Below are 21,377 nucleotides of genomic sequence, written 5' to 3'. Positions count from 1 at the left end.
TACCACCCCTATGTACTCCCTACTCTACCCCTAGAGCCATGTCACCACTACCCTCCACCCCTGCAAGCTCCCTACACCTCTCTTGAACTTTTGTACCCGGCCCTCCCCGACTGCAAGCTCCCCATGCTACTCTGCCCTCTCCACTACCCCTTTGCCACTCCTCTCTTGAGCTTCCCTACCCCACCTTGCAGCTACATGCCCCTGCGCTTTCGTTACTCCACCCTTGCATATCCATCTCACCTCTCTTCCTAGCTCTTGCATCTCCCTAGCCGGGCTAAACCCTTGTAACACATCTTCCCCTGCAACCCCTATACCCCACCACCACTACTCCCCACTTTGCATACTTGTGCCCTCGACACCCCTCCACCACCCTAATACAACCAAGACGTACCTTCCCCTTAACTCCCTTCCCTCTCTGCAACCCAACACCGCCCCTAACCCTACAACTCCTCCCTTCTCTCTTCACGATAACCCCAAACCCCTACAGAACCTACCCACCCGTAACCTCTCTCTTCATAATAACCCACCTAGACTTACCCCCCTCTTTGGCGAAAACCCTACAACTCCACCCCCTGATGCCCTTTAGACCTTGGGCGTCCACAATGAAAAGTACAATTGCTAAAAGGAGAAGAAGAAAATGGAGGGAAGGGAAAAAGAGAGCAGCCATTTTTTCCCATTAGAATTAGACATTTAGTGGTAATTTTGTATTGTCACTGATTATTACTAAGGCAATAAAACCCCGTCCACTTGAGTGCCCACTGCATCAGTGCCAGACTAATGGGAGGGTGCATGGAAGCATCTTTAACACAATGGGGTAGGGTAGCATAGTCTTTTCATGCCTGTCTGTGTCAGACGTAGAACCATATTTCAAAGCCAAAGGATCGCTGCCTAGTCATGTAGCCAAAGATCGCTGCCTGGTCATGTAGTGTAGGGGCTAACGAGGGCATGCGAAGAGGCATATAATTGGATAGAAATTTTAAATTAACAAGGGGCTGAACAGTCATTTCACGCATTCCTATGTATGGGAGTAGGAATCAACGGGACCAGGTATCAAAATGTCCATTGGCGGGAATTATTTACTTTTCTTTTTGGTAGAAGGGAATATACACACTTAGCAGCCGTAATATTTTACCGTCTTTTTTTTTTTCCCCTTTTTTTAGTGCGAAGATTTTACCGTGTTCTTAGGTCTTTTTACATTCCAGTCTCTTCTGTTCTGTTCTATTTGGTTCTCTCTTTTTTCTTCCTTTTTTCCTTCCCTTAATTTTTGGCTCCTCAACACCAGTATAAACCGTAAACTCTTATTCTAAAACAGATTTCTACAATAATGGCGAGAAGAAATTTACAAATTCTAAAGCAACTCCTTGGATGTTCAGTAGCCTCCTCATCTTCTGTACCTTCATCTCCGCGTCTAGGGTTTAGTCTTGACATCAAGAGATCTGTAACCTACATGCCTCGGCCTGGTGATGGTGCTCCAAGAGCTGTTACCTTAATCCCAGGAGATGGAATTGGTCCTCTTGTTACTGGTGCGGTTGAGCAGGTCATGGAAGCGATGCATGCTCCTGTGTATTTCGAAAGATATGAAGTTCATGGTGATATGACAAAGGTTCCTCAGGAAGTGATTGATTCAATACATAAGAACAAGGTTTGCTTGAAGGGTGGTTTGAATACTCCAGTTGGTGGTGGTGTCAGTTCATTGAATGTTCAGCTAAGAAAGGAGCTTGATTTATATGCATCACTTGTGAATTGTTTCAATCTGCCTGGGTTGCCTACAAGGCATCAGAATGTTGATATTGTTGTGATTCGGGAGAATACAGAAGGGGAATATGCAGGGCTTGAGCATGAGGTTGTTCCTGGTGTTGTTGAGAGCCTTAAGGTATTCTTCTTGGGCCATTTTCTATTTCTCTATGTCTCTTGATTGTCGACTGTTCATCTGGGAATTGAGTAATTAATGGGTACTGTTATGCCTTTTCTTATTTTTGGCGTTGAAGAACTTGTGGTCCTTGGACCTTTTGGCTCTTGTTTCTGCTGTGTTAGTTTCCTCTTGATCTATTTGGATCTTATCCTGCGTGTGCCTGTATTTTCTTCAAATGAAATTTCTTATTGTATTGCAAGTTCTCATAGGAGGGTAACGCAGATGGATGTGCAAGAAATACATTTGAAGATCGAGGTTTCCATTGAAGATTTTTTTTAGTTTTCTCTATTCTGTTGCCCATATGTCCAATTTTTTAATGTTTCTTCTCTCTCTCTCTCTGATTTCAAGAATTTTTATTTATGAAAGCAAACAGGAAGCTAGTAAGGTGAAACTTGGCCATATTGTACTTAACCAGCTAGACGACTAAAGCTTACCCTAAAATAAAGCTTCTTCTAAGACTAAAATAACCTGCATTTTATAAGACATAAGAACAAAGTAGGAAAGAGGACTTACTAGACAATGAAAAATTCACATGTATTGCCCTCTTAAAGTTCCACTTTGAAAAACTCAAATTACAATTTTACCCCTACAACTTTAAAAGAGACCCCTTGGTCACATGGCCACTAAGGAATTTTGACCAAATGGGCCTCAGGAAGCACAGATATTAAAGAAGATTCTGAATTGACATAAGCACCCTTCTTAATTAAAAAAAAAAAAAAAGAGTCGGTTTGCTTAGTTATGGTAGTTTCCTTATTTCAATTGGTTTCTAATTATGTCTTTTATTTTTCCTATATATTGGTTGTAACTGGTGGACAAAATTAGAGATTGAAAAGATGAACTGAGTTTTGAGTGTTGAGAGCATGAGGGCTATGTGTGTGATTCTTCTTCCCCCCCCTCCCCCTTCTTTGTGCGATTTCTCCCTATCCCCTGCAACTCTGAGTTCCCCTAAGGGATTCTTCCCTATCCCTACTGGCCCTCCATCAACTTGGTATCAGAGCCGAAGGATCCCATTCCTTCCTTTCCATCTCTCTTTTCCCCTTTCCATTCTACCTCCTTGCTCTTCCGAGAGCTAATTAAAAAAAAAAAAAAAAAAGACTAAAACCGAGGTTGAGTCTTTCACCTTACCCCGATATACCCATCTTCCAAAGACAGCCCCACCGCCCCTACTTCCCCTCTTTTCCTAGGCTTTCTGTGAACAGCAATTTAAAAAAAAAAAAAATCGTCTTTGTTCAACACAGAAGAGTCGACCCAACCCAAAACCCATGTTGAATCCCTGCCACAAGGGAGCAAAAAAAAGGGGGGTTGTAAAGCAGAGACGAGAGACTGAGAATCAGCAAGCCAAAAATAGGAAGATAGAGCAGCAGAAGAAGGGAAAGAAAAGAAGAAGAGAGTAGAGAGGGAAGACCGAATCAGAAAAAAGAAGAAGAAGAAGAAGAAGAAAGAAGCGAGAAAAAAGAACAGAAGAAGAGAAGAGAAAGCAAAAGAAAGAGGAGAACTTACATACCTGGTTCGAAGGCTCTCGTGAGTCACCTTGCAATAGCTACTCCTGCAGGCGAAGGAGAAAGGCTCAGTCGAAGTCTTCGTTGTAGTCGCAGTCATCGTCTCCATCCCTCCTTTGTTGCGGTGGTGTTCGCTGGTTCCCTTGGTGACATAGCGGAGATAGCTGGTTCTCCATCTCCGAGGGGGCAGAAACCTCCCCCTTTTTTTTTTCCCTTATTTGTCGGTAAAACCACACACCCAACGACTTTCCTTTCTTTAATTAATTTTTTCTTTCCTAAAATACCCCTCCCTTCCTTCATTATCCTTTTCTGTCCTATTGTTTTATCTCGCTTCCAATATTACCCTTTACCCATACGTTTTTTGAGTTTGTTACTTGAACCTTCAATATTACACCTTTGCCACTCACTTAAGAATTTCCATTTATTTACAAGTTTGCCACAGTGGTCACAATATTCCATATATTCACTATTTTATCGTTCTCCTTTAGTGATCTCTTATCATAGAGGGTCCATAGTGATTTTGAATAGAGTACCTAGCCAATGGATCTCAATCTTTTATCGGATATCCGTCAACAACTACAATTGATGCAAGTGAAGCTCGATGAGATTCAACGACATTGCACGGACATCAAAACCCAAACACATTCTATCTTCAACTATGTGATCTCAGCCGTTGAACAACAGGTAGACGAACCAGAAGATGAATCATCAGTGGTAGAAGATGAGATGGCATCATTGGAAATTGAAAATCAACTTGTGAAAAAATTTAAATCGATTGATCTCTTCAGTGAACTGATCGATTTTATTTTCCCGAGTCACTACTTCACCAAGGAACTTCGTGTCGTGGATTTCGTAGCATTCGATCATGGTTTTGATGGTGCCTTCATATAGGCAAGGATGGGTGCTAATCGATTGGTTTTGATTCTCCTATTCTACATAACTCGTGGACGAGTTTTTTTCAACTCTGGGGGAATTGATGTAGATATGCACCCATGGAGCTATCCATACCCATCTGGGTATTTAGCGAGAGATGAACCGGATCCATATTGAGTCCTTAGTCTAGTAGGATTTTAGAAATTTACTTTATTTAGGAAGATTGGATTTTATTTGATTTTATTCACTTTATTTTAGCAAGTTGGGTTCACATATAATTTAGAGAGTCTTAGTAGTGTCGGTTTGCTTAGTTATGGTAGTTTACTTATTTCAGTTGGTTTCTAATTATGCCTTTTATTTTTCCTATATATTGGTTGTAACCGGTGGACAAAATTAGAGGTTGAAAAGATGAATTGAGTTTTGAGTGTTGAGACCTTGAGGGCTGTGTGTGTGATTCTTCTCCCCCCTTTATTTGTGCAATTTCTCCCTATCCCTTGCAACTCTGAGTTCCCCTAAGGGATTCTTCCCTACCCCTACCGGCCCTCCATCAAAGTTTCAATTTTGTCTGCAAAGACTGTATGTTTCTGGTGGATGAGATTCCAACATACTGATGGTGAAACTAAAGGGAGGTAATAGATAACTCCAAAGAAGTGGCAAGGAATTCTGATCCTCATGCAAATTCCCAATTGAAGAGGCAGTCAAGGGTGCCATCGAGGTAAGCCATATAATTGATATTATTTTTCAAGCACAAGACAAATATGTGAAGGGTGTTTGAGAGAGATTAAAGTCAGTCTACTACTCATAAGGGCCTCTGGTTGGGAAACAAGAAGAGGTTAGGAGATTTAAGGAGTGGGAATCACCTTAGCGATAAGGAGGCCAATATATTAGAATGTTAGTAGCGAGGAATTTTTTCTTGCGGATTCCATAACTTCTTTAGACGTTATCGAAGCAGGACGAAATCAGATACGTTGGAAAGGATAAACTACACGAATTTTTTCATTAAGGAACCATTTTCCAGAAAAATCATTTTCACTGTTGAAAATGCCCCCGAGCGTAATTAGGTCAAATTTGCTAGCTTTGACTCGGAATCTTGCACCACCTATCATGGATGACTTAATCCACCCCAAACACACCATGTAACATTGCCATCTCATTGAAGAGATCGAATGTTGCCACGTCACCTCTTTCGGCCGTATCACCAAAATTGACCACGTCATCACCACCATATGGCCAAGGTTGCCAACTAAAACAACCAGATCGCAATAAATATGGGTATGGGTGCAAGAAATGTGTTTCGAGTAAACCTATAAACATGGTTAAAGATGTGAATAATGGTGTAGTGATTAGTGTAGAATTGTAGGAGGGTAGGTTAATGGATTCCCAATTACAATTGGATTACATCAATGATCAACTCTAAGCTTGTATTTGTTTGTTCTAATTATAGATGAGCATAGTTCTCACGTTGTCTAGGCGAACCATGGTGGGGGCTTGGATGCAAGGCGAACACCCACGAAGGGAACCAAGGTGACATTAATTGTCAAGGTTCTTGGATGCCAAGGCGGTCACCTAAGTGATACCTTCACAACTATGGATGAGCTTATGAGAGACATTCAAGATTAGATCCTTTGGTGTATGCTTTTTTTATGGTGTTGTTTCGGTGGATGAAACAAAAATAGGGTTTTATATGAAGTTGGAATTATGGAGATCGACTTTGGAATATGAAGGTTATAAGATAAGTAAAACAAAAACAGAGTATATGGTGTGTAGCTATAGTAACAATAGGATTAAATGTAGGGTTGTGGTAAAATTGATGATAAGGAGATATCATAAAGTGAAAATTTTAGTTACCCAGGTTCAGTCATAAATAAAGGAGAAATAGAAGATGATGTTGCAGAAAGAATTAGAATATGATGGATGAAGTGTAGGGGTGTGTTGGAGTGTTGTGTGATAGACATATTCCTCTGAAATTTGAAGGAAAATTCTATAGGAAAGTTATACAACCAGTAAAAATGTTTGGACATGAATATCGGGCTATAAAGAAATAACGTATAGACAAACTTGGTGTAGCTGAAATGAGTATATGTTGAGATGGATGAGTGATAAAGCTAGAAAAGATTAAATACGAAATGAACAAATTAGAGCTGATTTAGAAGTGGCTCCGACACATGATAAGTTGTGAGAAAGTCGTTTGAGATGGCATGAACATGTGCAATGGAGGCCTTTAAATGCTCTAGTACGGAGGGTGATTTAATTCAGATTGAAGGAGTCAAAAGAGCCAAGGGTAGACCTAAAATGACTCTAGGAGAACTGAGGAAACACGTGTGTAGCTTAGGACTAGAAACAAGCATGGATTTGAACAGAGCCGATTGGAGAAAAGGATCCATGTAACCACCAGCCCCATTTAGTTGGGATAAGGTTGAGTTGAGTTGAGAAGAATTTTAGAACATGCTAATTAATTGTTATGGCAATTATTGGGTCGGTTTGTGTGCATCCAACTTCACAAAACCATCAACATTTGGAAGCAGTTTTCCCCCTCTCTCTGCAAATGGGGAAGATACAGTCACATTCCATCTATCTTTCCTCATAATACACTATATTCTACAGCTATTATTTATATTTATTTGGTAATTTTATGATTAAACTGAAAATATCACTACATGAAAAAGATACTGTGTGCAGCTACATTACATTTTAATCAGGTTGTATATGTAGGACCAGTGGTAACCCAAGAGGGAGGTGAATTGGTATATATAGGTAAATGACTACATTGTGAAAACTTTCCCAGTCAATGAAAACAATAGGTGATAGATAACAAGGCAAGAGATAAGGTGAGAAAGTTGACACAATGAATTTAGTATGGTTCTGCATCAAAGATGCAGCCTACATCCACTGTGACGCCTTTGGATTTCTACCATCTCTCAATTGCTTTAACCTGTAGAAATCAAACCGTTACACATTTGGTTTTCCAAGCGCTAATCGCACTTGATTGTTTGACACACTGGCAATCACACACTTTTAATCACCTCATGTGATTTACAAAGAATGGAGATACCCAATTTCCTACAACTCTTACAACGAAGGAGAGAAGAAACAAAATAATCCTGGAAAGGCAAATATGCAAGATATATGTTAGCATCGAGAGATTTCCCAAAACGGGTGAATTGGGATTCCAAAATATCGAAGAAAATAAACTCAGATGTTCTAAACTTGCACAAAAATATATGTGGAAGGAAGAGGTTTTCGAACGCTCACCCACACTCAAGAATGTAAGTGGGGAAGAATAAAGCAAAGGAGAATACACAGATTTTAGAGTGGTCGGGCAACACCCTACGTCCACTACCAAGTCTCCACGAACTCTTGGATTTCCACTTATCTCAGTTGCTTTCCCAGGTAGCAATCAAACCCTTACAGAGTTTTCACGGCTCACTACAAACCTTGCTGTTTTTCTAGGCTCATACCAAAACCCAAAAATGTCACCAACGTAACACTACTTGTTGGATAACTCTTCACAAGGAACTTACAACACTTTCTCAACTGACGGAAGAAACAATAAACCTCTAGGAAAGGTATATTTGAGAAATGAAGCATAGTCTCTCACTTTAAACGATAAATCCTAAGGTGGTTGAAAAGATACTCAGTTAAAGCTCAAGACCACACAAAATGTAGTGTATGTAAAGATTGTTAAAAATTCTGGGAGTTCTACCTTTTATAGGCTTAGTGTTCAGTGAGAGATTTGAAAAGCGTAAACCAAGAGACACTAAGAGCCTGTTTGGTAACTCTCCTGTGATCATCTTTTCTGTTCTAGATTCCATTTTAGAACAGAAATGGGAAAAAAAGTGTTTGGTAATTCCTCTCTCATTTCTGTGCCCAAGAAATGAACCGGTTCACAATATCATCTCAAGAATGGGAATCAGATAACACATTTTGGGTGTTACTCCAATCCTAAGATGGTCTTTAAGGAAATAAAAAAAAAAAATTGTTCCCGATAAAAAACCTCAAAACCTCCTTTTGATAAAAACTAACATCACATTCCAAAGGAGAAGGAGCCGCTCTTGCCTTCAGTTGGACGACCTTGTGGATCGACATTGCTCCCTTAGGGAAAGTCGATCTTGCCTTTGAACTCATTCCGGGAAGCCGACCTTGCCTCTACTCTTGAAGCCCTTTGAACTCACTCTGGCGTTCTTGGTAGGTACATCCCTCCCAGATAAAGTGATTCTTCTTCTTCTTCTCTTCTCCTCAATGTTCACTACATCGTCTCTTAATATCTGACCAAAGAACAGAAAGAGAGGGTGAGAGCGAGATCGTCAGGAGACGAGATAACATTCTGTAGTTGCCGAGGAAATTCTTTTAATCAGAAAAAGAAAAGGGATAGGGCAATTTTCACCTCTTTGGTTCCTCCCTCTTAGCAGGAAACCGTCAAGTAATTTTCAACACTTTTGAGTTCCCAGTTGCAAAATTTTCTGCTTTCAATTCCTCATTTGTTATAAACTATGAAGAGAGAGATTCTATAACTAGCGAAGAAAAATAAAAAATTGTGATGTGTTGATATCGTGGTGGTGATTGGTAGAGTGAGATAAGAACCACTTCTGGCTGTCCAACGCCAACCCCATCCCCCATACATCCTTACAGCTCAGCAGATAGGTTTTGATTATGTACTGCATTTCCAAGTAGTGATGACAAAGGGGTTGTGTGGGGTGGGTTTTCAGTGATCCTACTCCAACCCTGTCTTAACCCCTTGAAACTGAAACCATCTCTCACTTCTCTTAGGTCTGAAATTGAAAGCCCACTACAGTGAAATTACCTAGCAGAAAATGGATCGGTATTTGAAACACATGGGGGTTATCCATTTTACCTGCCCCGTCATTGATATCAATTTCATTTAAATATGGTCATTAATGCCGTTTGTGTAAATATTGAAATGATGAAAAAAAAATGTGCCAAGAAATAGTTCTTACCAAACGCCATTTAACTCCAGAACTATCTCTAGAATGGTTTCGGAACAAGTGTATAAAACGCTCGAACAAGTCAAAAAATCATCTTTTAATGAGGTAACACAAGTAGATGATTTTGCCAAAGTACAGCGTTCTCAGAACGGAATCGTTACCAAACGGGCTCTAAGCGGATGATCACATTATCCTGCATACGTTTGCTGAACTCCAACAGTAAAACAATCTAGCCATTGATACTCTTCTAGTAGTCAAATTTCTAACTGTTGAGCGGACATTTGGTTAGCCTGCCTCCTTTGCCTGCAAGGCGTGGAACAAAAAAACATGTATGAGAGTTAAAATTCCAAGAATTTCTCCTAATTTAGAACAATCAAATCTGATTTTGCAGCCCTTAACATATGCTTCAATGTATTCTTCATTCTAATCATCATCCTCATCATGAACTTTCCTATTACAATAAAATAGTCTAGAAAGTTTTGAAAAAAAAAAGAGTGACCCCCACTCCCCCAGAATGCTTTTCCTGATTCATCCTCTATGGGATCCCGCACTCTTCAAGAGTACCGCAGACCATCCTGGGCCAAAAAAGCCTTCCGCCAAGCATATGCTTTGTCTAGTTCCAATGGGGATTTAGTGGATCTATTCCCTTCCTCCAAATGACTGCATATGCTTTGCCTAGTTCCAATGGGGATTTAGTGGATCTATTCCTTTCCTCCAAATGACTTTGTGAACTGTTTGGGACATCCGTGGACAATGGGGATTTAGTGGATCTATTCCCTTTCTCCAAATGACTTTGTGGACTATTTGGGACATCCGTGGCCTCAATTCCTTGGCTAAGCAAGGTGAGATCACTCTTGTATAAAAAATTCTCATTTTGATAATTGTTGTCTTTTGGAAACTAGAGTCCTTGAATCCAAAGCTAACCAAATTGCCTCCTTCATTGCTCCCTCATGGTCCCTCATTTCCAACTATCTCTCCCACCCCCTTGGCTGCATCTAGGTTCTCTAGAATCACTCCAAGCTTCAGGTCACTTCCTCCATCTCCTCTTCTCAATATATCCATCTCTCCATTTCTTATCCATCTAACTCCTTCAGTCTTGACTTCTCTGTGATCTACGCCTTAAACCGTGCTTCTAATAGTTTGGGATGATCTCCTCTCCTTGGCTCTCTTCTTGGGCTCCATCCCTTGGGGCTTAGGTGGCGACTTCAACGTTGTTAGAGTTGGCCATGAGAAACAGGGTGGTTCCCCCATTGATTCCCACGCTGTTGAGGCCTTTAATAGCTTCCTTGAGGACATTGGAATGCAAGACCTTTGATGGACTGGCCCAAAGCTTCTTGGCACAACAAACAAGGTCCTAATAGGATTGCCTGCAGGCTTGATAGAATCCTTGTGAATGGGCCTTAGCTTGTCTCCTTCCCCTCCTCTCTTGCCACCTTCGATCTCGCTGGAATCACTGATAACAATCCGATTTCTCTTTTGGTCTGTCCCTTCAGTCATAAAACCTTTAAATTCTTTGACATGTGCACTCAACATGATGGGTTTCTCCCCACTGTCAGAGAAGCTTGGAACATCCTAGTCCAAGCTATCTCCTCCACCCTCATTGCTTTTGCGCGAAAGCTCAAGAATGTCAAATTAGATCTCAAAGACCGGAACACCTCTTCTTTTTGGAAAATTCTTCTTGGGTTTCTATATCCAGGACTAATCTAGCTTTTATCCAATGCAGGCTTCAAGCCGATCTTCACAACCCCCCTCCTTTGCTGAAGATGAGCACACCATCTGAAAAGAGCTCTCCTACTTGATTACTCAAGAAGAAAGTTTCCTTAAGCAAAAATCTTGGATCAAGTGGCTTGAGCTTGGAGACTCCAACACTGCCTACTTTCATCAATCTCTGAAAGCTAATAGTCTTTAACTCCATCCTCTCGCTCTCTGCTAGAGATGGAACTTCTCTCCATCCTTCGGATTCTATTTATACTAAGGCTTCTGGGTATTTCTCTGATCTCTTCCAACCCCCATTCTCTCCCCCTACCCCTCCCATTCCCTCTGGATCGATTAACAAATTCATCCCCCCATCTCTAGACCTCTCTCCAATCTATCTCCTCAGATGATGAAATTTCTTCAGCTGTTCTCTCCTATAATTCCAATTAAGCCCCGGGTCTTGACGGTTTCAGTATGGGTTTCTTCCCTTCTTGTTAGAATATCATCAAAGTGGACCTCATCAAAGACATCCGCAACTTCTTATTTCCCATCCCATATGGGATAAGTCATACCTTCCTGTGTACAACAACATCCAAAACCTTATCCCAACTTAATGAGGTCTGCTACTTGGGGATTCCAAGGATGAGCACGAGGATCCATGCAAAAAGATTGATGGGTTATAGCTAATTATAATAAGTGCCAGCTATTAACCTGACGCACCACTACAAATTAGCCACTGTCTTATACCGACAGATTATATGTAATAAGATACCGACTGTCTACCTGCCGTACAATATAGATCAATCAAGACAAAGCGTCTTACACGCATTACGTCAACCACCAAGGGCAATCCATCACCCAACCTACTTTTATGAAAGGATGAATGAGATAACGAGTTCTTGACAGCCCGCTAAGCACGAAAGTAACAACTCGAACACACAACTCTGCTTTGAAAACTATGTAATCAACACACAACTCTGCCATTGAAAACTAGATATGCAACTCACAACTCCGCATTGAAAACTAGATAAGCAATCCACAATTCGAGCTAGAGGTATCTATCAAGGAAATAATGTTAATGAGCCTTCGTAGTTTCACAATCTGAACATTCCATCCTGTGTCTTATTCCAAAAATAGAGGGGGCCTCCTCTATGGGAGAATTCTAACCCATTTCACTTTGCAACCTTCTTTATAAATTCATTGCTAAGATCCTAGCCGCAAGGCTCCACTCTGTGGTTGATTCTCTTATTAGCCCCAATCAATTTGGTTTCATGCAAGTCAGAACATTGTGGATAACATCATCCTTTGTTATGAGATTGTTTGCGGTTTCAACCGCAAATTTAGGGCGCTTGTTGCCCTTCTCAAGATTAATATTCGTAAAGCTTTTGATTCTATCTGTTGGGTCTTCATCACCACTATTCTCCACTCAATGTCCTTCACCCCATTAGTTGGATGCACTCCTGCATCTCTTCTCCCCGTTTCTTGGTTCTTGTTAATGGGAGCCCTGCGGGATTCTTTCCATCTTCGGTAGGTATTCGTCAAGGCTCCCCCCTTTCCCCCTTCCTCTTCTCCATCGCCTTAGAAGTCCTCTCTAGATCCATTTAGTCTTCTATGGACATCCACGTTATCTCTCCTCTCCCCAAATGCAAAGCTATCAATCTCACCTACCTAGCCTTTGCGGATGACCTCATGATTTTCTTAAAAGCTGATCACTCCTCTATCTAATCCATTCTTTCTTTCCTCTGTTGCTTTGAATCCCTCTCTAGCCTCTGCATCAATCTCTTCAAATCCTATATTTTTCTTTCTAGAGTCTTTGAAGCCACTAAAGCTTCCCTCATGCTCCTTTCCGGGTTCTCCCTTGGCTACCTGCCATTCAGATACCTAGGTCTCCCCCTCAGGTCCACTAGACTCTGCTCATCATTGCACCCCTATGCTTAACCTTATCCATAAAAGGCTCTAGCTCTGGAAAGGCAAGCTTCTCTCTTATTCCGATTGTCTGGAGCTCATTCGATCTGTTCTCCAAACTTGCTACACCTTCTGGTCTAGAGTGTTCCAACTTTCCCTTTCTTCCATCAAGGTCGTTGAATCTTTCTTCAACTCTTTCCTTTGGAAAGGGGTTGACTCTGCTCGATTCCTTCATCCCATCAGTTGGTCCTCTATTTGTGCCCCTAAATCTGAAGGAGGTCTTGGCATCAGGTGAATCCAAGATTCCCTAAACACAATAGCATTTGGGTTACCTGAGTCTACTCCTACCTTCTTCGCAAAGACTCCCTCCGGACCATCCCACTCCCATCAGACTCCTCCTAGGTTTGGCTCAATATTATTAAGCTTTGCCCTTTGGCTATGATTGCCATTCGCTCTTCCATCTCGAATGGCCTATCCACCTCACTTTTCTAGAATCCTTAGAGATTCCCCTGTTGCCTCCATTATCTCTAATGGATCCTGGACCCCCTCCTCTCCGTGACATCTGGTCCTCCCTCCCCCTATCCCCCCAGTCATTGAGGAAGGTGTGATAGGACCATATGGTCTCCCTTGCCTTCTAGCATCTTCAGCTCCTTTTCTGCTTGTAATTTCATTTGCCCTCACAATCCTTTTGTCCCTTGGTGTAAAATTGTTTGGTTCCCTAGCCATATCCCTCACCACAGCTTCACTGCCTGGAGAGCCCCTTTCAAACTACCTTCTCACACAATCCTTTCTTCTCTCTAGACACATTAATGTTCCTCCTTTCTACTGTCTTTGTTGGAATGTCGAAGATATTGATCATCTCTTCTTTAGTTGTCCCTTTGCCTCCTCTATTGGGAATAGAGTTCTTAAAAGTTGTTGGCCTAGTGGGAGATGTATCCTTGGACTTCAAAGGGAATGACTTTTTCTGGTTCTTCTATTTGTGACATGGTGGGTAAACCTGCCTTTTGCATCGTCATCAACCATATCTGGATTTAACGTAATCTTCGTAGATAGACCTCCAATTCTCGCTCCCTGGAGATGATTTGGAATGCAATCTTTTTTGATGTTAGCTCCAAGCTTAGACTCCTCCCATAGTGTTAGAGATTCTCCAAGGAGCATGCTCATTGTTGTCTCCTAGGGTCTCCCTTCCAAGGTTCAAGGTATCGGGTTTCGACCCTTGGGGAGACCAAAATTTCAGTTGAAACCTCGGAAATTTTGAGGAAACCAGGGAATTTTTTCCGGTTTGTTGGAAACTTAGGTTTCGATCCCAAAACAGTGTTTTTTTTTTGCCTTATTTTTTGTGTACATCCTATTTTAGACATTTCTAACACATTCATATCATTAGTTTCATAAAAAAAACATACAAAGTCATACTTGTGTGGTGAACCAAAGGTTCGGTAATCATTACATTAAGTTGTTGATTGAAATATGTTGTAGGTAAATGCATTTTCAAAAATAGGAAAAAAATCAACATGAAAAAAAATTTGGCCACCGTGAATGCGTAGATCGGGTCCTCCTAAGTAGCATATAAAAAATTAACATAATTCTACTCTATTTACAAGTATATTCTATAAAAAAAAAAATGATTTTTGGGGAAGTTGGGACTTACCTTTTATGTCCAAGCGGTCTTTTTTATGTAGATAAAGCAAGAACCACCCTTAGATTCAACTTTGTTAGGCAAAAAATGGAAATCTCTACTGTTTCCCCAAGTTTCCCACTCGTAGGAGAAAAAACTAAGAAGAGAGGGTCAAATTCTGCTAAAGAAGTCTTGGGTTTCTTTTCAAACTAACTTATATAGGACTTGGTTCCACCCAAAGGGTCGAACCAGTTGGTTTGGTCGAAATTTCCCACAAAACATTTCGAAACATGTCAAAACATGGTTGACATGACATATCGTTTCGACCCTTGGGGATATGGTTTTGCAGGTTTTGACCGAGTTCTTGAACCATGCTCCCTTCCTCTACTATCCTCTCCTGCGTTGATGGTTTTGTCGGCCCCCATCGGCCTCCTCCTTTTCCCTTCTTCTCCCCCTCTTTTTTTGGGCTGTTTTATCTTCTTCTTGCATTTTTTAATCTATATATATATATATATATTTATTGATTAATAATAATAAAAAAAGGGTTCTGAGAAGTTCTTATTTTACAGGTTAGGATATTTTCCTAACATAGGGCTTGAAAGTTATCTTGAATTGCCAAAATTAGTCAAATGACTTGAGATTCACATACCTGCCTTGAGAAATTTGACAATGCTCAAACAGTTCCCATAACTCTTCAGAAGCTTTAAATGAGAAAATAGGCCGACTATAGCCTTCATGCCTATGCTTTGATCTTTCTCTCCTTTGGGAACTTGAATGGGCAATTTAATGTTCAAGGCTAAGTAGGATAACCCAACCCCAATGATACTACTGTACATATAAATATCAGAATATAAAATAACCCCAAACCTTCTAATGGTCACAATATCAACTACTAACAGTAGGCGACATCCCAGCTTAAGAAACAAAACAGAATCAGACCAAAACAATCAATCAGCTATGGCCAGACTAGGTTAAATCAATAAGTTGGAAGAACTTCGTAAGCATATCTTCGATATAGAAATCAAAAGGATCTACTTTGAATGCCAGTTCCAAATTAGTGGAATGTTATGGTAAAAATTCATTTGAAATGATATGGTAGAAAGCAACATGTGACTTGAAGGACATGATCGATTGTGGATTCTTACATCCACCACTTTCTAAAGGAATAATGATGTTTATGATTTAGGTCAAGAAAAGAGAGATTTCTGGTAGCTCAGTGACCAGACCTATGCCTTGAAAATCTGGTCGAGTGGCCTTCAGGAAGGGTCTCATATGCCCTCAAAATATGGGCCTTAACCATAACAGGGATGTGGACTCGAATGCTGCCCAGAAAATTTCCAGAACAGAGCTGCCACAGGGCTTGGAAAGTAGTCTCAGAACACAGTAGCAGTAGTGGATAACGAGAGCTTGGAATCAGCCTTCTAACAGGTCTCGGGTAGGGCCAATATCACTTGTAACATAAGAGGAATTAGAAATATGAAACTAATGCTTAGTGTTTGTGCCAATGCAGAACAACCATTGAAGGTTTCCTTAACCAATTCTTGCCTTCAAGGCGCTTCGGCTCATAAAGTGTTCACTTGAAGCTTGATCTTCCGTTGGATGCTTCGATGATTCCATCACTTAATGTAACTTGTTGTCTGAGCTTGTGGATCATTTTTTACTGATGATTGTCCTTATGATGTACCGTTGAAGCTTTGGCTCCACTACTCACTTCCATTTGCTTGGGTTTAATCCTTACCTTGCTTTGTGCGTGGAGAAGATGCATCTGGATACCAATTCGAGCATAAGCCTTTTCACCAAATACAAACAAATTATCACTCATCACCAGAACATACTGCACAATACAATGTCTAAACAGTATATTCCTCTGCTGTATTGGCTTGTTTTAAGATGTATTTATTGTAATTTGGAGAATTTAATAATTTTGTAAACAATTTTTTTATGAAAACAAATAGCCAGTTACAGTTCTTTTGAAACTTGTTGACAACTTTACTCGATCGAAAAATTAGGTCAAAGCTTGGATCAGTTTCGTTACCATATTTTAGTTTTGGATGAGGAAAAACCCAACATGGTGGAGTGAAGCATTAAAAAAAGGGGAAAAAAAAAAGAAGGAAAAAAAAGAAGAAGAGAAAATAAACCTTAGTATATGGTTAGTGTGTAATGCTTATGGGGCTCCTGAGTGCTATTTGTGATCCTCTTCATCTCTATTTTTTATATAAAATGAATTTATAAATAAGAGAAATAATATTCAGCAAAGGAAAAATTTATGAAGATCCTTCCATTTTCTGCATGGTGCATGGAGAGATGGTGTACTCTCTTAACTTCCAGTTGGATTGCATTATTATTTGGTTGCTGATTCTACACTGCCAATTGGATTGCATTACAAGGTTGCTGATCATTGCTTTGTTGTTGATGTACATTTTGAGATGGGATCTGTTTTTAAGTAATTGGTCTCCATTTCAGTTCTTAATAAAAATTTTCCTCTTCAAATTTCCTTTATCATGTTTCATGGAAATGTGGAACTGCATGTCTGCTATTGCCTGGTTCTCATCTATACCTCTGCTAGGTGATTACAAAGTTCTGCTCAGAACGGATTGCCAAATATGCCTTTGAGTATGCATACTTAAACAACCGGAAGAAAGTGACTGCTGTGCACAAAGCCAACATTATGAAACTTGCAGATGGTCTATTCTTAGAATCTTGTCGTGAGGTAGCAACGAAATATCCAGGAATTAAGTATAATGAGATTATTGTGGACAACTGCTGCATGCAACTTGTATCAAAGCCAGAGCAGTTTGATGTCATGGTATGTGATTTAATATTTTGAAGTTTTTTATCGTCTGGCCATCTTTATTCTTTTATGACTTGAGAATGACAAGCGCAACCGCACTAACAGTTCCTTATCTCTAGTTTTACGATTGCTTTTTTTGATAATGAAATGTTGTGATGCAATTTTCCCCATTCATATTTTGAGTCCATGCGCTGTTGTTGGCATTCTGTAGTCTAGGTAATGGTATGTTCTCTTTGGAGAAATTAATTGGCAAATGGTGCAAAGACAAATTTGTTCTGAAGATTATTATTATTATTATTTTTCCTTAAGAGGAATACTTGACTAATATAACTGAAAGGTATTGGATTCTTAGGGATTGCAATGTCCTTTGAGGAAAGGGCCTAAAGTTATAGGTTAGGAACTTAAGGCTTCTCTGCAGTTAGTTCGGCAATTGACTTGGTGATGAAAAACTTATAAAAATAGCAAATAATGCCTTTCACCTCAAAAACCCATAACTAACCCCAAAACCACAGGGGTAAGTCTACACCCTCAATGTGGGCTCCAAAGTGAATGTGTTTGTGTTTATGATGCAGGAGTATTCCAGCTTAGATTCCTTGACTAAAATGTGTTCTAGAAACCGGACTATTGTATTATGGTTGGAGGTGTCACATGGGATGGTTTAGAAGTGTTAAGGGTTTTATTATAATTAAGAGTCTGGATCATTGGCCAGATTAATAGTTTTGATTGGGTGTTTGGATAAGTGAGATTTAAAGAAATCTATTCATGCTAGAGTTCTTTTAAATGTTGTGGGATAATAGCCCAGTTTATTTATTTTTGATTGTAGGGTTGGTAGCTAAAGGTTTCTATTTTATTTGATTATAGGCTACTTGGTAGCCAAGGTTTCTAGGTTGGGTGGTGGTGAATCCTCCCATAGGCTTTGGTAATGAAGCCAAGTCATATCCCCCCCTTTCCCCCTCTTTTCTCTCCATCTTCTTCTCAATTTCAGCGAGCTACACATCGAGTGTGTGGTTGTGTGGGTGTTGATCAAGGTAATCTGAAACCCTCTTCTGTTGAGTTTGATTCCAACACCTTTTCCGCCAATCTCATAGTGTTGTTTTGGTTTTATTCTTATTTGATCCTACTGATCTTATTTCTAAGTTTCTGTTCATGCATGTCAGTTTCTGTCCACTTGTGTTCTCAGTCTTCTCTTATAGATTCCAGCCTTTCCTACCATTGGATCAAATCGTACTTTGGATATGGTGTTCTTCCCTCTTCGATGTATTTGTCCAAAGTTGCAGCACCATCAGATCTGGAGTTTGGGAGTTTCATATTTTAGTAACTTTCTATTTCTTTTTTCGCTAATTTTCTAGTTTCTGTCCACCATTATTTCTCATTTAATCATTGTATCTCTATGATATTTTTTTATACACGACCAGCAGGTTTGGACCATCTTTCCACCATAATATTAGCTTCATCGGCTGGCTGGTTTGGGAGTTATTGAACCTTCAATTTTCTGCCCCTTAAGCTTTCTAAGATAGTTCACTGTGTTTCTGCCCTGCAGTTGTTCTTAGTTCTGTGAATCTTAATTTGATTTATTAGAACTCATCACTCATGAACTGATTGGGACTGACGTGGACTTCTAGTTCAGCTATTACTCTAATAAAGATTTCAAAGATCAAACTGCAAAGGGACTGATACAATTCCAGACGTTATAATGTGATGCGGTCACAATCAAAATAACTCCTAGTTTTTAACCCCATGACCTGGACTGACATCAACTCCGAATTTCACGAGGAAACATCGTTGCAGGTCAGCTTCTCCTTCTCTTGGTCTTCAATAGTTCATCAGTATCGGGGACTAGGAAAAAACCCCAAGATAGGATTTGGGGTACAATTTAAAATTCATGTCATATATGTTGATATGGAATTTTTCTACTATTGTTATGGAAGGATCCACATTATCTACATATATTTCTGTTACTAATGTATTCCATTTTTTTCCCCTGTGAATCCGTTACTGGCATATTTGTATTCTCTTTATGTATCATTTCTTTTTTAATGTGATCTAAATTCATATACGAGTACTATGCAATGCAATTAAGTTTTGTATATGTATGTGCATGAGGGTAGTAGTTATGTAGTAGTTATGTAATAGTGTTACTAGAGTAGTATGAAGTAGTACTTGACTTATCTGTGCTGTTTCAGCATCATAATCTTAGTCCAAATATCTGAGACATGGGCGTGGCTCCTATTTTCAAATGTCCAGGTACCATAGGCTAGAGATATTTGTTATCAGGTAGGGGATCACATTCTTTAAGGTAATTCAGCTATCTTTCTTTCATCTTTGTCCCCTTTTCCTCTTCAGGGTCAGCCCAAAACTTAACGTGAGTAGTGGTTGCTGAAGGTTTGTTTTCTGGAGAATGAGAAGAAAGATGAACCTTTTTTCTTTATGTCTAGCATGTAGGGTATTGGAGTCACTCAGTTGGAACTCAAGTGCTATAACCGTTATCAGTAAAAGGCCTTCAAGGTTGGGTATTTGTCACTGGCTGTCGCTGCTCAATTATTCAGCTTGTTATGTCCACAGTGTTCTTCCTATGCCATTTTATTTACGATCTCTTTGCAGAGAATAGGCTTAATCCCAGTCTGTAAGTAATCAGTGAACCAATCATCCATTAAATCTTCCCAAAGACCAATCAGTTATTATCTGTTGCTTGTCGGACTCTATAGCTCTACCCAACATAGACAGCATAAGAAATTCAAGGTTACAATATTTAATGTTCTGCAATTGATGTAATGCATGGAGTTTTATGGGTGGATCCTTTGGTCCTGCCCATATTTTAGTGGCACAAAAGTGATGCTTCGTTGTGTCTTCAATGGTTGGCCAGTTATTATGGGATCACACCTGCGAAGACCCTTTGCTCTGCTTGGTCTATCTACTATCTTATTGTATATGCCTTGGGACATGTTGCCACCTGGTATAACACCTTATCCTTGGTGATGTCCTTATACTGGAATAATTATAACCTAAGCTTGCAATTCAAAGGAGATACTGGTCTTGAGATTTGCATGAACTCAGGTGGACTAAACTTTGGGCTTTATAGTTGAGCCCATTTTAGCCAAAGCACTAAAAACTAAAGGCCCATAACTATATAATACCAAGCAGTGACTATTCTTGATGCATGACTGCATTAGACTCACTATTAACAACTTCCCTTTCTTATTTTGGGCTCAACTTTGACCAGTGAGATGCTTGTGGGATCCTATATTACATGGATGCCCCCTCTCTGTCTATGTTTGCCGAATGGCAGTTGCAATGGATCTAAAGTGAGACCAACTCTGGTGACATTTGTATTTGACAGAAAATAAAAAAACAAATGATTATTTTGAAATCTAGATATACTTAAGTAAAAAAATTCATTAAGCTAATTTATTTATGTACTTTATATAGTTGTTAAACATCAAAAGAATTGCTTTAATTTTTTATTGTTAATGGGATAATAATACCATGGTAAATATCATTATAGAGGAGGTACAGTTTTGTCACCCTGTGAAATAATATCCTGGTTCAGCCCCTGGGAACCGGCATGCTGAGTTGCTTGTAAGGTGAAAAAGTATTTTTCTGTGGCTTCTCTCTCTTTGTACAGTATTCAAGGAATATGAATGCTTCCTCTATTTATCTGTTTTAGAAATTGTTATTGTTTACCTCTCTGCATATGTTGGCTAGTATGGCTGGCCTTTTATGAATCATTAATTCTTTTAAGTCATTAATGGCATAAACAATTGAAGTTCCATATTTACCACTTTGATCATTGAAGTCGTTAATGAAACTTAGACCAATACCTTTTCAAGTCATTAACAAATTTGAGGCAGTGAGGGACCCATCCATTGCTTCATAATGATGTGGCTGGTGCTAATGTCTGGTTACAAATATTTAACAAGCAAACCAGAAAGGATAATATTTTTGCAAAAAGAAATTAGGAAGGAATAAATCAATAGAAGGATATGAATACGTACTTTGGAATGGCTAAAAGTATTTCAGGACTGATCTCTAGTGTAGCTTATTTGTAAGAGGCTTGTCAAGAATGAGCATGCTAGACCGAAGATTAAATTACCCTTACATGTGATTCTTGTCTGTAGGAGGAGGAGCCATGAGGAAATATAACTGA

At 39.7% G+C, this 21,377-nt stretch overlaps 1 protein-coding gene across 2 annotated transcripts; it reads left to right on the top strand.

Moving 5' to 3' along the window:
- Window positions 1-1,193: 1,193 nt before the first annotated feature.
- LOC122062451 (isocitrate dehydrogenase [NAD] regulatory subunit 1, mitochondrial-like) lies at window positions 1,194-17,284 on the top strand. Of its 2 annotated transcripts, none has more exons than XM_042626104.1 (2): window positions 1,194-1,873; window positions 17,021-17,284. In XM_042626104.1, the coding sequence occupies exons 1-2, from the start codon at window positions 1,325-1,327 to the stop codon at window positions 17,267-17,269; spliced, it is 798 nt and encodes a 265-aa protein (XP_042482038.1). In that variant the 5' UTR covers window positions 1,194-1,324; the 3' UTR covers window positions 17,270-17,284. The 2 variants fall into 2 exon arrangements, with proteins under 2 accessions (XP_042482038.1, XP_042482037.1); XM_042626103.1 differs by having other exon boundaries at window positions 1,198-1,873; window positions 17,009-17,284.
- The last annotated feature ends 4,093 nt before the right edge of the window (window positions 17,285-21,377 follow it).

Source organism: Macadamia integrifolia, unplaced genomic scaffold (assembly GCF_013358625.1).
Source record: "Macadamia integrifolia cultivar HAES 741 unplaced genomic scaffold, SCU_Mint_v3 scaffold1042, whole genome shotgun sequence".
Classification (NCBI taxonomy): Eukaryota; Viridiplantae; Streptophyta; class Magnoliopsida; order Proteales; family Proteaceae; genus Macadamia; species Macadamia integrifolia.
This window is presented reverse-complemented; position numbering and strand designations above follow the sequence as displayed.